At 37.0% G+C, this 17,577-nt stretch overlaps 1 protein-coding gene across 2 annotated transcripts; it reads left to right on the forward strand.

The window, feature by feature from the left end:
* Nucleotides 1-1,501: 1,501 nt before the first annotated feature.
* On the forward strand, nt 1,502-15,792 carry LOC139699784 (protein toll-like). Of its 2 annotated transcripts, XM_071598220.1 has the most exons (4): nt 1,502-1,606; nt 1,680-1,799; nt 3,863-6,368; nt 11,892-15,792. In XM_071598220.1, the coding sequence occupies exons 3-4, from the start codon at nt 3,894-3,896 to the stop codon at nt 12,783-12,785; spliced, it is 3,369 nt and encodes a 1,122-aa protein (XP_071454321.1). In that variant the 5' UTR covers nt 1,502-1,606; nt 1,680-1,799; nt 3,863-3,893; the 3' UTR covers nt 12,786-15,792. The 2 variants fall into 2 exon arrangements, with proteins under 2 accessions (XP_071454321.1, XP_071454320.1); XM_071598219.1 differs by lacking the exon at nt 1,680-1,799 and having other exon boundaries at nt 1,502-1,679.
* The last annotated feature ends 1,785 nt before the right edge of the window (nt 15,793-17,577 follow it).

Genomic DNA, 17,577 nt, shown 5'->3' on the forward strand with positions numbered 1-17,577 from the left:
GCCAGAACTAGCAGACTCGAGGGCTCCTTCTCACGGACATACGGGATAGCAGTTGTAGGGTTATAGATAGCAAAAATTCCACCTATCTGTCTACAATATTGAATATCAACGTTTGCATTACCCCAAATGGCATAGTTCTTAAGAAGTAAGTTTCTAGATTAACCTTCACATGAACTAGAGCTTATGAGACATAAATTTAACACAGACATGAATCCATACCTAATAGAAAAGGTTTGCAAGAAATACGTGATGGGATATTAGCAAGAGGCTGAACAGCTCTCTTCCATAGTAGCAGGATTTGCTTAAAATGTGTGATCCCACAACCCAACACTATAATTTAAGTGTATTGAAACAAGATATGGTATATTGAGGAAGTCCCAGGGGTGCAGGACATTGGACTACCAACCGGAGGGCCTGCAGGCACCTTCAGCTTTACGATTTTCCTGGTGCCAGATCTCCCTAGAAAACTATAGGCAGTACAGCGAAAGTAACTGGCTCCCCTACCCTGATGTGTGAATTTCATACGCCGTTGGACTTAGATTTGGGTGAGCTCGACTATCACCAATTAAAACCGACCTTTGGGTTGATAACTGTGGTTTGATTATATCTTCGTTATGTTTAAAGGTCGTATCGGACAAAAAACTCGAAATCGGAAAAAACGTGGAATGTATTCAATGATGTACAATACCCATCTCAGGAAATCGTTTAGATGACTTTTCATCTACGCTTGGGGTTTTTTTTAAACAGGTGTGTATTTCTCAAATCTATAATCATCCGTAATCTTACCAATGCGAAAGATGTCGGTTCGTATCATTTTTGGTATCACTGCAATCTTTTTGTCGAATTATATTCCGCTGACTACAGGCACAACTTGCGTAACATTGGTACATTAGGAAGCGGAAAAAATATTAGCTTAAAAACTGTTTAAAGGGTTATTAGTGCTACGTTATTGGTGTTTTCTTATCTTTCTCTGTCCCTTCTGGCTAGTGAAAGCGGTTTTTGATAGTGTCAACCCAATGCGTAACGGGCAACCACCGCAATAGGAACACTTTTCTTTGAATTTTCGGGCCGAAAAAGTTACATACTTTGGTTGAGAGGTTCACCTCTTTCGGGAGATATATTAAGCGCTCTCCTACGAGAAACAAGTTATGGGCAGACGGATTTTCATTCAGCTGTTTGTTGTTCGAAAGCTTTTGTCGTGTTTTATGTTAAATAACGATAACCAGAGTTGTGGGAATTTGTACTTTAATATTAACATTGGCCTCTTTTCATTTGTATCGACTATTTTCCAGGAGATAAAGTCGAAATGGTGATTAATTTATGGCTCAAAGTGCGGCAACGATGAACGTTCATGAATTAACCCAGTTGAACCCAGTGAAGGGCACTAACGCTGTCCATTGGGAAATCGGCAAACTACTTTTAAACTCGAGGCTTTTGGCATCCCCTAGCGGGTAGAAATTTTACTTCATTCATCGTCGTGCCAATAACATTGTGTTTTGGTGATTCCATGTAGCGCCCCGTTAATATGGAGAAAATGTGAAAGTTTTAGTGGGATGTGTACGATGAAGCCGAGTTATTTTGTTACTCGCTGGTAAATTAGTTCGAGGTTGGTTTTCCTACTTCCGTTCATTAATCCCAGTCATCTACTGGTGGAATATAATCTCCAATGCTCATAACAGGTCAGAGGTGGAAAGGTTATCACATCGAGCTCAAATGATAGTACTTTTGTGGTTACTATCACTTCCTGACATATTGTGTTCTCTTTCATTTGATCCGGCTACGGAAAACTGTTTGACAAGGTAAGAAATATATTTGGTCCACAGAGTAAGGGAAGAGAGAAGTGCTGCTAGTAAACGCGGGTTCAGCGTGGTAACCATGTTATTTGCTTTCGTACGTTGCCATGTAAACGTAACTCTTTGGATTTTTCTTTAATAGTCAGTAATCTAGTAATTCTTTCCTCGCATGCATAAGTTATAGGTGCTACTAGCAATAGGAGAGTTTGTTTTATGGCACGCTCGCTCGCCTATAATTTTTGAATGCCCTTATTATTTGGCCAACTACAATCTTGTAATGGCACATATAACCGAGGATGCCGAAGTACATGTAAATGTAAATGCAATATTATATCAAGTCGTTAGCTCTAATGATAAAAAAGTATTTATAACTTGTTTAGCATACATAATAATGGAGTAAATCTTTACATTAAAAATACAGGAACAAGGTGAACAAGTCTTACCGCAGATTTAATGTTCATTGAATTTTGAAATGACCTGATAACATGCAGTATTTATTAAATTTTATGGCATTGGTTTGTGCACATTAATAAGTGTGTTGAATTTTGGCGAGGTTACTAATTAATTCGTGAGAAGTACATCGGAGGAAAAAACATCAAGTTAGCCAAAATATTCTATGCAGTCTTATCTGTTACTAGTAATCAATGCATGGATGAGAAAGTTAAAGCTGTTGGATAAGTAAATGTCCCTGTCCTATACGTCCATGATGCATCCCTTAATGGTTTAGGTGATATAACTGTTGTTATATCATCGAAGAACCTGTTTGGGGTAGATTAAAATGCCTAAGGCAGAGAAAATAGTTCTCTTTGAACTCTTAAGTTATTCTTTAGAAGCAGAACCTGGTTATGCAAAGACAAATGCCGACCAAATTCAAAGGGTACATAGTACTTGAGGATTGTTGGATGCACCAGTAATAGGAATGCATGAAAGATATGTTTTGCTGCGTCGGTCGTATGAAGAGGTTTATGAGAGTTATATCACCAAAGTTAAAGTAGAGGAGAGAACAGCTCTGGGATTCCCGAGGAAATGAATGCTAGTAGTTCTAATACTAGAATAGCATGCGTGAAACAACTGTGTGGATGTGACATGCGAAGAAAATGTGCAAGGATAGAGTATAGAAGGAATTGGCCAAAGAGAGTCAATTTCCTGAAATTAAGCTTTTTTTATGTTCCCTACACCGAAAGGGTATTGTTTATTTATGGTTAGAATCACATTCCACTTTGGGTGCAATTGAATATATCATTATTTCAAGTCTTGTTCGAATCGATTACCCTTTTATATGATCTAGTTTTTTGTATGGGATATGTTGATGTCCGCATGCATTGGTCCAATGTATTGATGTTAATGTAAGTGGTCAGCAAAGTTAATAAAATAGGCAATTGTTTGATTGGTAATTAATTGGAAGTGTCATATTACTATTTTTGGGATGTGGTAGTACTTTGAATTGGAGTTTTTATTCATTAACTGATCTAATTAAAATTTAGTGTAGTGTAATTCACTCAATCCGTGGATTGACTTGAATGGCAAACTTCTTTGCAATTTGGCAGTTATGGAGTGCGAATAGTTGAGCTGTTCTGGAAATTCAAAAAAGCTGCTGGAGATGCCACCTAAGTAAATTTTAACAGAGTCATCCGCTAATGTGCATTACAATGCAAAATTTTTAAAGTGTAAAAATCCAAACCTGGTTTAGGTGAATGATTTTCATGCTTTGTAATTGTTACATTGTTGTTCTGGAAACTTATGAGGGTGACAGCTGAAAATGAAAGGTCATTTTATGGCAAATTATATGAAACCGTATGCTCAATCAATAAAATGCCTTGCATGTGATCACGGCACTAATGTTTGCTGAGGTATTGACTAAATTTCTTTGCAATGACCTGTGTGTTCGTGCTACCCTGGGGGACTATAATAAATTTCTGAATGCCAAAAAAATGTTACTTATTGCTTGAATAATGTCAACACATAATTACTTGGTGTTGTGATGTCTGGTTAGTTATTTTTAATGTTTTGGTTGCATAATATATTTCATTGAACCTAAATGTGAATTTTTCACTTTGTAAACATTTCAGCTGAAGGTGTTGACACCATGGGAGATGTGTGATGAAGATGCTAAGTAGACACTTGTCGCACACCATGACAGCGGGAGCTCTGTTTTGCCTGATATTCATCACATTAAATGTTACGCACTGCTTGGGTGATTTTGCGTCGTGGAAGAAGAGGAACGAGGGGAGGGGTGAACATGCCAGAAGGGATCAGTGCACGTATTCCAAGAGATCTGATGGCTCGTTTGAGGTTGAATGCAACCGGGAGGGGACTGCGGAAAAGAAACTTGAAGAAATGTTCATTACCACATCATCTCAAGTGATCCGTGCCCAAGTCCTGCCTGGGGATTATGCACAAATACAGTGCTCAGATTTCACTCAGTGGAAAGATCTAGGGCTGATTGCTGGGCTCGATATTGGGAATTGCCCTTCAGTTCAATTCTTTTTATGCCCGCTCCCGGCACTGAACGAATCCAGTGGTGAAAATTCTTTTAAGAAGATTTTTGATTCAATTGGGGCTCAAAATGTTACAGTACTGCTCTTTCGTTCGCATCTCACTTTGAATGATGCCTTATCGGCAAAGCACTTAGAAGGTCTGAGTGGGTTGAAGAAGTTATATTTGTCTGATAATGGGCTGACCACATTACCAGATGATTTGTTTTCTGGTGTACCTGATGTTGAATGGATTGACCTCCGTGACAACAACATTGTTTTACCTTCTTCGATTTTTCAAGGATTGACTCATCTGGAGGTGCTTGAATTGGGTAGCAATGGAATAACTTCCTTACCTCCTGATATCTTTCGTGATCTCTCGCGATTAAGGCTTCTTAATATTTGGCAAAATAAACTAGGAGAATCGAATTTGTCGCGGTCTCATTTTCGAGGGCTCACCTCCCTGGATTCCCTTGATCTAAATAGTAATGGTCTGAAAATGCTTAGCCCGGATATTTTTTATGACTTGATATCATTGAAAAGTCTCAATTTGAATTCTAATAATTTTACTAGTCTTCCTGCCGAGTTGTTTGTTAGGAATGTGCATTTGGAGAAATTGAGATTAAATGATAATAGGGTCCCATTTCGTACATTGCCGCTTGGTTTATTTTCCAATCTTGCATCATTGAGGGAGCTCTCTCTTGACAGTTGTGGCCTGGAATGGCTTTTGAAGGATTTATTGGAGGGTTCAGTGAATTTGGTGTACATCTCATTTAGCAAAAATAAGCTCAAGTCCATTCCTGAGGGTCTGTTTTTTGGCTTGGAACATGTGGAAATTATTAATTTAAGTGAAAACATGCTTGCTGACTTACCCAACTCGCTACTCAAAGGCCTAAGATCCCTAAAAACTCTCAATTTGAAGAAAAATAAGCTGGAGAAGTTGCCTGAGGAATTTTTTTATGATCTGTTGTCCCTTGAAGAGTTAGATATAAGCAGCAACAACTTGAAAGATATACCGGAGAAAATGTTCACTCGTAGCAAAAATCTTCGTAAACTCTTTCTCTCCAATAATCAATTATCATTTCCGAATCCTATTGGGGGTTTATCATGGCCCAACTCACCACTTCACCATTGCTTAAATTTAGAAGTTCTTAAAATAGCCAACAATTTGCTAAAAGTAATTTTTTCAGATTGGCAGGTGATCATGCTATCTTTGAAAACTCTAGACCTGAGTAACAACTTAATTCAGAATATTTCTGTAAGTGATTTGCACTTTCTATCAGACAATGTTGACATTAATCTTAGTAACAACAATATCTCTGTAATAGATTTGCAAGCAGCAGAAACACTTGCAAAAGAACAGTCCAGCCCAAGAAAGAAGAAAAATGTTGTTGTTACATTTGATAATAATCCTCTTGATTGTGACTGCAAAGTGTATGACTTGTTGCGTTATATTGAAGGAAGAATGGCCCCTCAAGTAATGGAATTATTCAGCTTGAAAACAGACAATCTATTTTGTCATTCACCTGAAAATGTCATGGGTAAATCAGTGAAAAGTTTGAGCTCCTATAGCTTAACGTGTGATTCTGACCTCGCAGTGTCGACTGCCCAAGATGAGGAAATGTTGGACACCATTTCAAACGATACACAACAAGCTCTGAAGCTGTTTGGTGAGAAGTGTCCCAGGCATTGTCAATGTCTTGCCCGCCCTGAAGACCACTCGCTTGTCATCAACTGCAGTGGTGCAAATTTAACTACATTGCCTCTTGCCTTACCTATCGTTAGTCGCAGCAGTTACACAGAGTTCCAAGCAGAAGGTCTTGGCTTGCAGAAGTTATGGCCACCATCGTCCTTAGCCTTAGGATATGACAGGGTGAAAGTGTTGAAGCTCGGAAGGAATCTCTTGACCCAGATTGATGTAAGCTCCCTGCCACCTCAATTAACGGTGTTAGAACTTCATCAAAATAATTTCACTCACCTGAGCAAAGACGTGATTACAGCCTTTAGCAAAGCAAGCCAGATAACTCTTCATGACAACCCCTGGTCATGTGATTGTGAGGCAATAGACCTTTTGAACTTCGTCCAGGAGCACTTCAAGCAGGTAAGGCAATCACCGTTTACTTTATGTGCATAGTATAGAGGCATGTGGAGTTGATTGCTATTTTTTTTCTATGAAAAGATGTTCAACTTTTACTTACATGAATATTTTTCTTATCATGCTGCCAGGAAATGGAAAGAAGGTAAATTTACTTCTGAACATTGTTGTTAATAATATTTGGTGCATTCATTATTGACATTGAAATAATAATGAATTTGTTTGGAAATGGTAAACTTAAAAAAGTTCTGTATTACAAATTCTTAATTGTGTATTTTTCTTACTTTTGACTCTTAATGATGCAGTCTATTTATATTCATTATGAAAATAATTGGGTACTGGACAACATGCTGGGTGATTGCTTTAATTTTTCCTTAATGAATCATGTTCAGTTGGAATAAAACCTCATTTTAAAATTCAAGGGCCCAAAAACTTGGGTCTTTGAAATGTGTGTCCAGAATTAATCAACTTGCAAAACATATTCGTTGTGGTGCAGTACTAGTTATATCTTGATGGTACTTTATCCACCTATGAAATTAGGAGGCAAGTTGACATAACAAGTGTGTTATTTAAGGTTTTCACTATATTCTGGTGGGAAGCATTTGCTGCTGTCATTTATTTGTAAAAGAAATGAATATGAAAGCCTACTCTCTGCCATGAATGAGTGAACCTCTCTGCTTCTTTATCCCAGGTGAAGTTTTCTTCATTGATGCTCGCAGAAGGGAATCCTCAATTGAGCCCCCACCACTCTGACACTTCTCCTTTTCCTCAGGTCTCTTTCTCTTCAACATGGCGTGTGTATCATATACGTATTTGTCCAAATCAATATTCTTGTTACCTCTTTTGCTAAAAACTATGCATGTATTTTCTCCATTTGTGATTTTGGCCTGAATATATTTCGAAATTAATTTGACTCATGAATAATATGACCATCGAGGACCATCTAAAATTATTGGTTGACATTTAAAATTAATGTATAATATGTTCACCAAAAGTTAATATCTTTATCATTGCCAGATTAAGATAGGTCTGGTGATGAGCTGTGTCCCATTTACATGCAGGCAAAGTCCCGTTTTGAGTTAAGGAGTATAAGGCTCGCAAACCTTCCCTGAATGAATTGGCAGGAGGGGGTAGGCCATATCTTAACACCCCCAAGGTATCGAAGTGGTGACGGCCTCAAGTGACATTCAACTGGCATAAGTAACCCTCCTACCTTCAGGATGTGGCCCACTTTAGTTCTTCCCCCCCCCCCCCCCCCATGCCTCCTCCCTCCGGGCTTTTAATGACTTGTACCAGGAGGAAGTCAGTAGTCTGCACCTTGAGGATGCAAGGGTGTCAAAACATTTGAGGAAAAAATATTTAAGTGGTAAATTAGATACGACTTTTTTATTTAATTTTATAAGGAGCAAAATCTCATCCATATGCCAATAACAGTTAAGTTTTATCTCGTGCCCATTGGCCATATCCAGGTTCCTAATCAGAACCATCGTTAAATATAAAATGTAGCTAATAGATCTCCCTTCTCACATTCTATTCACCTTGAATTATCTTTTAGAGTTCCACCTAGAGACATCTGCTCTCTTATTCCGTCATATAAGCTCTCAACCTACCCATTGCAGCTTAAGGTGGGATTTCCTGATCCATTTCGCTGTTTTTCTCCATTCTGTTCAGCATGAATGCCAGCATGCTGCCTTTTCTCTTCTCAATGCTCTCTCACACTTAATAAGTCCATTTGATCTTGGCTTCTACTTCCAGCACACTACTTACAACAGCGAATAATGAAATCTATTCTTCATTTAGCCTGCCTATCCAGTCATTCATTCGCTGTCATACTCCACCCGAATGTTTTGATGTACAATGTCGTTGCTTGCACCATTATCCTCTTTTAGCTTGCTGTTTTTCTAATAATATAATCATAAGATGCATACTCTTGCTATGGAAAATTCTTGAAAGGCTTGAGTTTGAGAACCTTAGAACCTTGGACATGGGCAGAAGAACTGCATTTACAATGGACCCTTGCTCTTGAATAAAATGCAAATTGTAGATGTCAACTGATTGTACGTGCATGCTAGATCAGCCATGCTCACACCCTTTTACCAATTATCAATGATGTTATTTTTAGTTTCTGTTGTTATCTTAATTCTCTTATGGATGTCATCTTAAGGATTTTTTCTCCTCGGGGCTATTTTTAAAACTATGCTCAAAATATAATTGAACTTTGAACAAAAATATCACAAATAATATGTCTGAACACAAGTTAAGAAAAATGCATGATCACTTGGGACACTGAGGTTCTAGGGGAATGAGTCTTAAACACAAACTGAAGTGGTGGGCGTGCAATCATTGTGGGAATTCCCCTCTCCTAAACTCATTACGTGATAAGTCACATGCTGAGCTCGTTGTTTTTGGTGAAAATATTTTTGATCATTATGTGAATTACTCGCTTTATGAGATGATCATAAAGCGAGGTTCCACTCTACAGGTATTTATGCACTTGCTCTCCCAGTAAAAAAATGTTCCTCGTAACTGAAGTATTTATTTACTAATATTATTGCTATAGATCTATTGTAGATTTGGGACATGGAAAATGGAGGTGGAAACGTTTTGTAAATCTTGGTCAAGCATTTGTGATAATTTATCAGTGGGGATTTGCAATGTTTTCACCAATAGGCTGGATTGTATATTTCCCTCGAGTTAAAGGGAGAATCATTTATTTTACTTTGTCTTTAAATAATCAGCTTCACCGGAGATAATATAATTTGTATTGCTTCCCTCATAAATGTTTTCAAACAGCATTTAGAAAATCTGTAATTATTTTCAGTTCTCCAAGTTTGCCATCCTACATTCATTTTTTACTGTCATAATTTTTCATCACATTAGGGCCTCCTCTTGCCTTGACTCATGTATTAATATTCAACCTGGAAACATCTATTTTCTATTCCTTATGGCAATCTGAATGTTCTGTGCTGCTTTGCTCTGCCCCGTTTGGGAATCTGGGGAATGTTTAGGGTTGGGCGTGGGAAAATCTTGGAATTTTATGATGGTATTTTGCTGGCCATGTGGAATCACGGTGTCTGAGATTTTGTTATAAATTTTATGTCGCATTATTTGATTTTTCCCCTTTTCATACAAAAGAGCAGAACTTGGTTGCCTCTTGTTTAATTAAAAATTGGCAATTTTCCTCAAAATAAAATTTATTAATGGGTCTGCCTCTTCTGTTGAAGCAGCTTCTGCATTAAGGAACAGAGCCTGTCATGGCATTTTAAATTAAGTACTTAAAAATATATTTAGTAGAAATAGTTTCTGTTTTTGCCATTAAATGGAATAAACATCCAATCTTGTTTGATGATAAGAATTTTACGCAGCCATCTCCTCATGGAAATGACAAGTTTGGTGATAAAAGGGACTATCAAGTTTCAATCTCACATCAATAAAGACATTTCATCATTATTTACTCTGAAGCCAAGATATCACTTTGTATAATGGTGCGAAAAATCATAATACTTGTGTACATCAATCTGTTGTTCAAATCAATATTGTTTGCCAAAAAGGTACCTAACAGTATTTCTTCAATCTGGAAAATAGGACGTTTCACATTTCTTGCGAAATGAGAGCTTGCCAGCCATCTTCTCACCAACAAGATACAATCAAAATTTTAAAAAATATACTAGTTAGAGCGCATGGACAATGCAAACTGCTGTTTAAAAATTTATGAACATAGTTCTGCTCGTAGGATGAAGCATGTGTTGGGATGGCAAGAGACTATATAATGCTTAGATAACATGCCCTGAAAGTGATGGAATTGAAAAGAAATCTTGATGAATTATGAAAATAAACATGGAAATTCTTCAAGTAACTCTTCATCTTAGGCATGATCTGAGAATTATGAAATAGAGGCCATCATGTGTGTGGGGGTGTGGTGGGCTGGGATGGGGGAGATAAGCCATGGGAAGGGCTGAGTGAAGTAGTGAGCCTTATTTGAATGGAATGAATGTCTGGGAGCCTTGGCTTAATATTTTATTTGCTGAGCTCTTTGTCTCTTAATTTATTTTCTTAAATGTGAATGTGTAATGTTGCAATATTCAAATTAAGGCTGGTGTTATGCTGTTAAACATTCTGTGGGCTATTTCTTTTCACCTGATATGTGTGACACTATCACCCTTGCCCGTAAGTTTATAAATTCCACTTTTTGTCAGCCTATGTTTTCATAACTGTCCATTATTCCTTGGGAATGGGTAACAATGTGTGCTGCCTGTCTGCACTTCAATAACACCCATCTGTGGCTGTCATTAGTATCAGCCCTCTTTGTTCTGGAAATTTTTATTATTAAGGCACTCATCTGTGAACCAACTGTGTGAAAAAAGTCAATGGAGGCCCTACTAAGCTCCTTCATTCGTCTAGTGTTGCTGAGCATTGTGAATAATTTAAAAAATCCAATAAAGGAAATGTGTCGTGGTAGTCAAGGGGTTAGAGTGTTGGACTACTGACCGGAGGCCTCGGGTTTGATTCCCGGCCAAGCCTCTCTGGGCACCTGCAGCTCCACCCAAGCTAAGTAATTTTTCGGGTACCAGAACTTCCTGGGAAACCATAACCGGCACAGAGAAAGGAACTGGCCCCCCTACCCTGATGTGTGAATGTAACAAGCCGTCGGGCTTTGTACAGGGTGATCTCTACCATCACCTACCAAATCCACCTTTGAGTTGATTACCGTGTTTATGGTTTTTTAATAAGGAAATGATGATTCCTATGCCTTGACGGAGGGATAAGGAGAGGTTGAAGAGATTTCTGGCCTGGAAATTGCCTTGGGGGAATTAAATACATTTCGATTTGATGAAAAAGACTATGAAAATGTGCATGGAAAAGACCAAGCAGAGGTGCTGGTGGGCATAACTGGAAACAACTTTGTTATTTTCATGCGTATTTAAATGGGAGTCACAGGAAAATTTTCAGTGGGCTGAAGGTCATCGATCAAAATTATGCAGAACGTAGAAGTCCATTTAATGAGTTTCCAATTTTGATTTTCTTCATCTGCTCATTGTAATTGTTGTGAACTGGAAGGTGCTAGGCATCCTGCAAAGTTGTTCATTTGTAGATGCTATGGATTTGATGAACTCTGTGTGTTTCTTTGAGTCATGTCAACCGGTGCGGTGAAAATCCAAGTAACATGCAGAGTTCATTTGGTTAAGTTGATCAAAATTGGTATTAATTTCAACTAGTGCTTGTATTAAAAATAAAATTGAATGCAGAGTGTTAATTCACATCTCTATTTGTCCGTAAAATATTTCACCACCAAGAGAAATGTAAACAAAATTTGGAGGAATTATTCAGTTTTTGTGGCCACCACCCTATGGTTTCAGAGATATGTATTCAGACTGTATAGTCCTTAAACATGATTTGCAATGATAGTCCATTGGAGGTTTGTTGTATTATCCCTTAAATTTGAAAATGGCATGACTTAAGATAAAGATTTGTTAATGCCTTCTGAGTAACTTCATGTTAATCAATTGATACTTTCTTTTCACATTTCAGGTTCAAAAGCTGTCAAATGTGACGTGCAGCAGTAGTTATCATAGTACAAAGCCACTCTCACAACTGACAGTTAATGATCTCTGCCCGCTACCCACTAAAATTATCGTTGCTGCTTGCACTTCAGTGGCAGTCATTGGCATTTTGATTGGCACCTTAGCTGCTCTATATTATCGTCACCAAGATGTCATTAAAGTATGGCTCTACGCTCACAACTTCTGTTTGTGGCTGATCACAGAGGATGAACTCGATAAAGACAAGCAGTATGATGCGTTCATCTCATATTCTCATCAAGATGAGGACTTTGTTGTTGGAGAGCTGGTGCCTGGCTTAGAAGGTGGGCCAGTTTCGGGCAAGGGCACCACTGGTGACAACAGCACGGCCCATGCTCAAGGTTCTGAAGGGAAAAAAGAAATCACCACTTACAGGCTTTGCTTGCACTTTAGGGATTGGGTAGCAGGTGAATGGATACCCGCTCAAATTGCCCGCTCTGTTGAGTCATCCTGTCGCACCATAGTTGTACTTTCTCCGGCATTTTTGGAAAGTATTTGGGGCCAATTGGAATTCAGGGCAGCGCACTGTCGGGCCCTTTCTGAAGGGAGAACTCGTGTGATTGTGATATTATATGGTGATGTTCCTCCAGCCGAGTCACTTGACCCTGAATTGCGCACCTATCTCACGACTAATACTTATGTAAAATGGGGCGATCCTTGGTTTTGGCAAAAGCTTCGGTATGCCATGCCTCATTACCCAAGGAAACCTTATAAAAAGATACCCTCCTCTGCATCTATTTTAGAAATTAATCTTAAAAATCTTCAAAATGGAAATGGTCAAGTTATGCCGATAGAGCAGGTATCCACCCCTATGCCTGATGACTCAACCACCAAAGTTACCTAAACAAAAGTGTAGATGAAACATGGTGTTTTTTGTTTGGCATAACCAGAAACACCATCCGATCACCAAATAGCAGCCATGAGCAAATCTTGAATGTCGGTGAATCCGTTGCTTGTGTGCATTCCCAAAGTACAAATCAGAGATGTGAATTTTTTTATGGGATATTAGGTTATGAATTCTTGTAATAGAATATATGCTCTTTTAAAGACAGTTTACACAAGCATCACACACAATTAATTTTACTTTTATTATGTTGTAAATTGATACTTAGTGTAATTTTAATTATTTTGCTTGGAAATCACATTCCAATAATCTATGCCAATTTTGGGTGAATCCATCTTCAATTTTTTGGAGGACTCAAACAAAAAAAACTTGTGTGCTGTTGTTCCTTAATTAGCATTTGGATGTTGAAGGATGTATTTTATGCTCAATTTTTTGTAGCTTTATAATCAGTGACTTAAATGACTGTGATATTTACATTTCTTTAAATTCTTGCACATTCAGTAAGCGATAGGTTATTCAAGACCACTAATTTTTATGGATTATTTGTGACTTGTCGGCGAAATATTTTTACCTATTTGATAATTCATCATTATGAGGGGCAGGTTACTGTCATTAGTTTTTTGTAGTTTTAGTTAATTGTAAGGTATTAGTTTTAGTCATGGCAAGACAATAAGTTATTTAGTTTGGCTCAAAACCATAAATAATTGATTGTAAAGCAACCTGTAAATTTCTTGAGGATTGTGTGGGGTTGGAGGGGGCAAATGCTTGATCTGCCTTTACTCTGGTAGCTGGCAATAATGATCACTGGTGGTAATGTTATCACTACATGCTATGACCTATTGCAATGCCTCCAGTCTGATTGATTTACAGCATAGGGAAATGCCTTTAGTAGTCCAGGAGAATTTAACTCTTAGAATTCTTTCTTCTCTTGTCAAATGAAGAAAAATCCGTCATTTTCTGAAGGTGGGTTGACTGTGAAAATGTAAAAATACATACTCTGGAGTATCCTATGTGTGCGTATGAATGTGTGTGTGAGTGTAATGAAATATTATTTTACTAACAATTTTTTCTTAAATCCCCAAATGCAAATGGCGAAAAGATATTTGCACAGATATTGGTGCTGAGTGGCCTGGCACGTCAAAGGTCGTGGTCAATGAAACTTTTCAGCTTGGAGTGTGCATTCCATTGAAGTCATGAACCACTCAGGCAGTGATTATGTAACCACTTGGCTCACATTTCTATTCACATTTCTACATCATTTTGGAATTTTCTGATGTTAGGCCAGCTTCTGTACAAGTACCCATCTTCTTTTATAGGTAAAAAGAGTTGCAAATGAATTTTTTAAATACTGTACATTATTATTTATATTTTACTTCTTTTAATATTTTTGTACAATTATCAACGTCACTTATATTTTGTCTCTTTCCCAGAGTAAATACTAATAAAAATCTAATATTAGTAAAAAATTATATTTTTTATATGGTTGGATAACCATTGAATGGCTATCAATAAGTAAATAATTCTTGAAGGCATAATGTTAAACAAGGCTAAAGATTTGAAATAAAATTAGCCCATTCTCTAGCTAATTATTTTACAGTTGAGCCATTTATGGTAGATAATTTTGCCATTATGGGAATATATTTCACAGCAGGGTAGTACTTTATTATGTTGCACATGTCGAAGTTCACGGCTGAGTTTTGTGCATGGTTCATGCACTGGGTCCTGGGGTTTAAGGGACCCATGCCTTCAACCCATTATGGGGTTCCAAAATTGATGCTTGATACCAAAATTTCACTCTTAATTCCTTGCCTCTGCTCATGGTCATAATGTAACATCACCGTCGAACCCCTCCCCCCCTAAGTATCTCAAGAATTTGGAGACCAGCTCCATCACTTTCCCCAAATGCATGCTATGGACTGTAAATAAGCTGAAAAGGGAGATGTTCTTTGAGGAAAAACTTATCCATAGTGAAGAGGAATATATTTTCAGTGCTATGGGCGTCAAAATTTGTTCACGGAGCACATGAACTGGAATCATTTGGCCCCAAACTGTCTGTGTTCACAGCTAATGTTGCAAGGGCTTTATTCAGACCAAAGAAAAGCAGTTTCATTATATTTGGATATGCTGGTGACATATTAATATAATGTCTTGTCAAACTAAAAATTACAATCACTTAAGATTATCAGTCATTTTATTCATGCTACACATTTATGCTTGTAATTCTTTTACCCTAACCAGGTATTAACCATCCTAACATCTCTGCTCTGTGTCAGTTGATGGGTTCATTATGTTTTCATTTCTAAAGTATGCTATCATGTTTATTTTTTATAAATCCATTGAATAACTCATAGTTATATTTTTAGCAATGTACTCATCTGTGTACCTTTGGAGATGTTGTATACTTGTGTACCAGTGCTTATGTTTTAACCAGGTAATAATGTAATATTTTGTATGGTATTGACTCTTATTGAGTTGCTAGGTTTTTGGGCATAAGGCTAGCTTACAATCCTTTATATATGGAGTTTGAATTGATTTATGGTTGTCATGTTTGAAACTACCAGTTAAATTGTGCTGTTTTCAAAGGTGTAAAAATGTGGATCGTCATGTTTTCATTTCAAGTAATGTTGTATGTACCATTGTTATAATTGCTATTATTTTCTAATTATTTTTTCAGACTTTTTTTTTTATTGCTTATAACTGTGTAGGTCCTCATAAGTCTCATCTGATGTTAGAAATAAAATTTATTTTTAATAAAAACAATGGCAAAGGTTTGAAAATGTTTTGCCCTAATAAGAAACGGGTTGGATGAACACTAATGTGCAGTAAGCAAGCAAGCAAGACTCACAGAAGTGAATCTCATTTTTAAAATGTGTGAAGTGTTTTTTTTTAATGTTTTTGTTCATTCCTGTGGGTCCATCTTTGTCATTTTGTACTTTGTCAGTAATTTTAGAGAATATTATTATATATAACTGTTGGTCAAGTATTTATTTTTAAAATAAATTTGTAAAAGTTTCTTATTGTATTTACTTAGTTGCTTCCTGATTTCTATGGATTAATTTTTTTGATTGGAGCAGATGAAAATGCCCTTAAATAGTTAGTGGCTTACCACAATCTAAGTTTATTATTCAAGGTAAAAGCATTCCGAGTTTGTATGTAAATGGAAACAATTCATCTCTCTTTTATTTCTAGTGGAATGCCGTTACCATAGCAAATTATTTAGTAATATGATAAAAATCTGGTAACCTCTATTATTTATTGTATTTGCCAAGCACAATAAGTGCATGTGCTTGATACGCATGCCCATAAGTGCCAAAAAGTGTCAATCTTACTCTAGAGAATGCTCCTCAATGGACACATAGAAGTCTGTTGATCATTTTCTGTATAAACCCAAAAATGGTGTGCGACAGGTAGCCTGTGTCGGAAGTTAATGTATCATATTATTCAATCAGTTTTGCGATGTTTTCTTTTGATAAACATGCTTCTTTTATACGCCATCTTCTTTAAAAGTTTTTTGACACTTGATTGAGCTGATGTGAGTTTATTTAGTACGAAATTAGATAAATGTAAACTTGATGATTTTATTTTTAGGGTTATAAAATATTAATTAAATGTTACTAATTTCTTCCAAAGTGGTTGAAATTTGTTTTGTGGCTCTTTCCTTTTGAAACTATGATGTTAACAATTTGGCACTATTGTGTAACAATTTATTCTCCATTTCACTTTTGATTGTATGGTGCATTGTGGCCAAACTGGGGAGGAATAATTTTGGTGAGCCATCTTGCTTTGGCAAGGATGTGTCCATGATTCACTGTTGTTGTGACCATGCCAAATTACTTATTCTTCGGCTAGCTTGAAAATTTAGTGAAATTAAGGTAGCACCAAAATGACTTTGATTTTGATTGAAAATGTGGCTAAATTAGTATACATATTAATCTGAAATGGAAACAATAATTAGCTATGCTTTGAGATATTGGGTACAACTTGTATAATGTGTCACTGCACAAATGCAAGTATTTTTAAACCGTAGCAATATGGCATTGCTACTAAATATCAGCCTACCGTTTCACTTTTTTCCAATCATTTAGTGAATTTATTTACATGCCTCCTTCAATTGAAAACACTTAAGACCTTAATGGTTCTTTTTTTCCACAAATTCCTCATGTTTTCATCTTGAACTACTTCCATCCTACATCTCCTATGCCTTTCCCTAATAATTATTCATAAAATATGGAGTCAAAATTAATGTGAAGATGTCTATTGAACACCCATGACCTGTCATGCTTAACCTTGCTAATTATTATTATCATTATTGGTATTCTACCTGTTATGATAGGTTTTGATTGGACATTGACTATAAAATAATACATATCACTGCATCTCCTAACAAAACATACCTTACATCTGACAGTACAATAAGCCCCTCTTCAATTCAACATACTTCCTCCCTTCATTCCCTACTACTTGCCTTACCTATACATACCACTTCCTCATTTGCCTAATGTCCCCTGTAGCACATATTTCTACATCCCATTACCAACCAAAACACTTCTGTGTCATTGCTCTGCAGGGCATTCATTTTCGTCACCAACCAAAACACTTCTGTGTCATTGCTCTGCAGGGCATTCATTTTCGTCTTCAACTGTGCTTGCCTAGCATCCTCCCAATCATCACTGTCTTCATCATCCAATCACTAATCAAAATGATCCGCATCCATCTTCCCCACCTCATTTGGATTACTCCCTACCAACCACTCTTCTCCCCAACCTTTTTAATGGTCTTTTATCCATTTTTA

Source organism: Hetaerina americana, unplaced genomic scaffold (genome assembly GCF_022747635.1).
Source record: "Hetaerina americana unplaced genomic scaffold, ioHetAmer1.1.p SCAF_90, whole genome shotgun sequence".
NCBI lineage: Eukaryota > Metazoa > Arthropoda > Insecta > Odonata > Calopterygidae > Hetaerina > Hetaerina americana.

Coding starts and splice junctions, on each gene's coding strand:
- LOC139699784 (XM_071598219.1), top strand. CDS start 3,894: ATGAAGATGCTAAGTAGACACTTGTCGCACACCATGACAGCGGGAGCT. Junction 6,369..11,891: donor TCCAGGAGCACTTCAAGCAG/GTAAGGCAATCA, acceptor TTCACATTTCAG/GTTCAAAAGCTGTCAAATGT.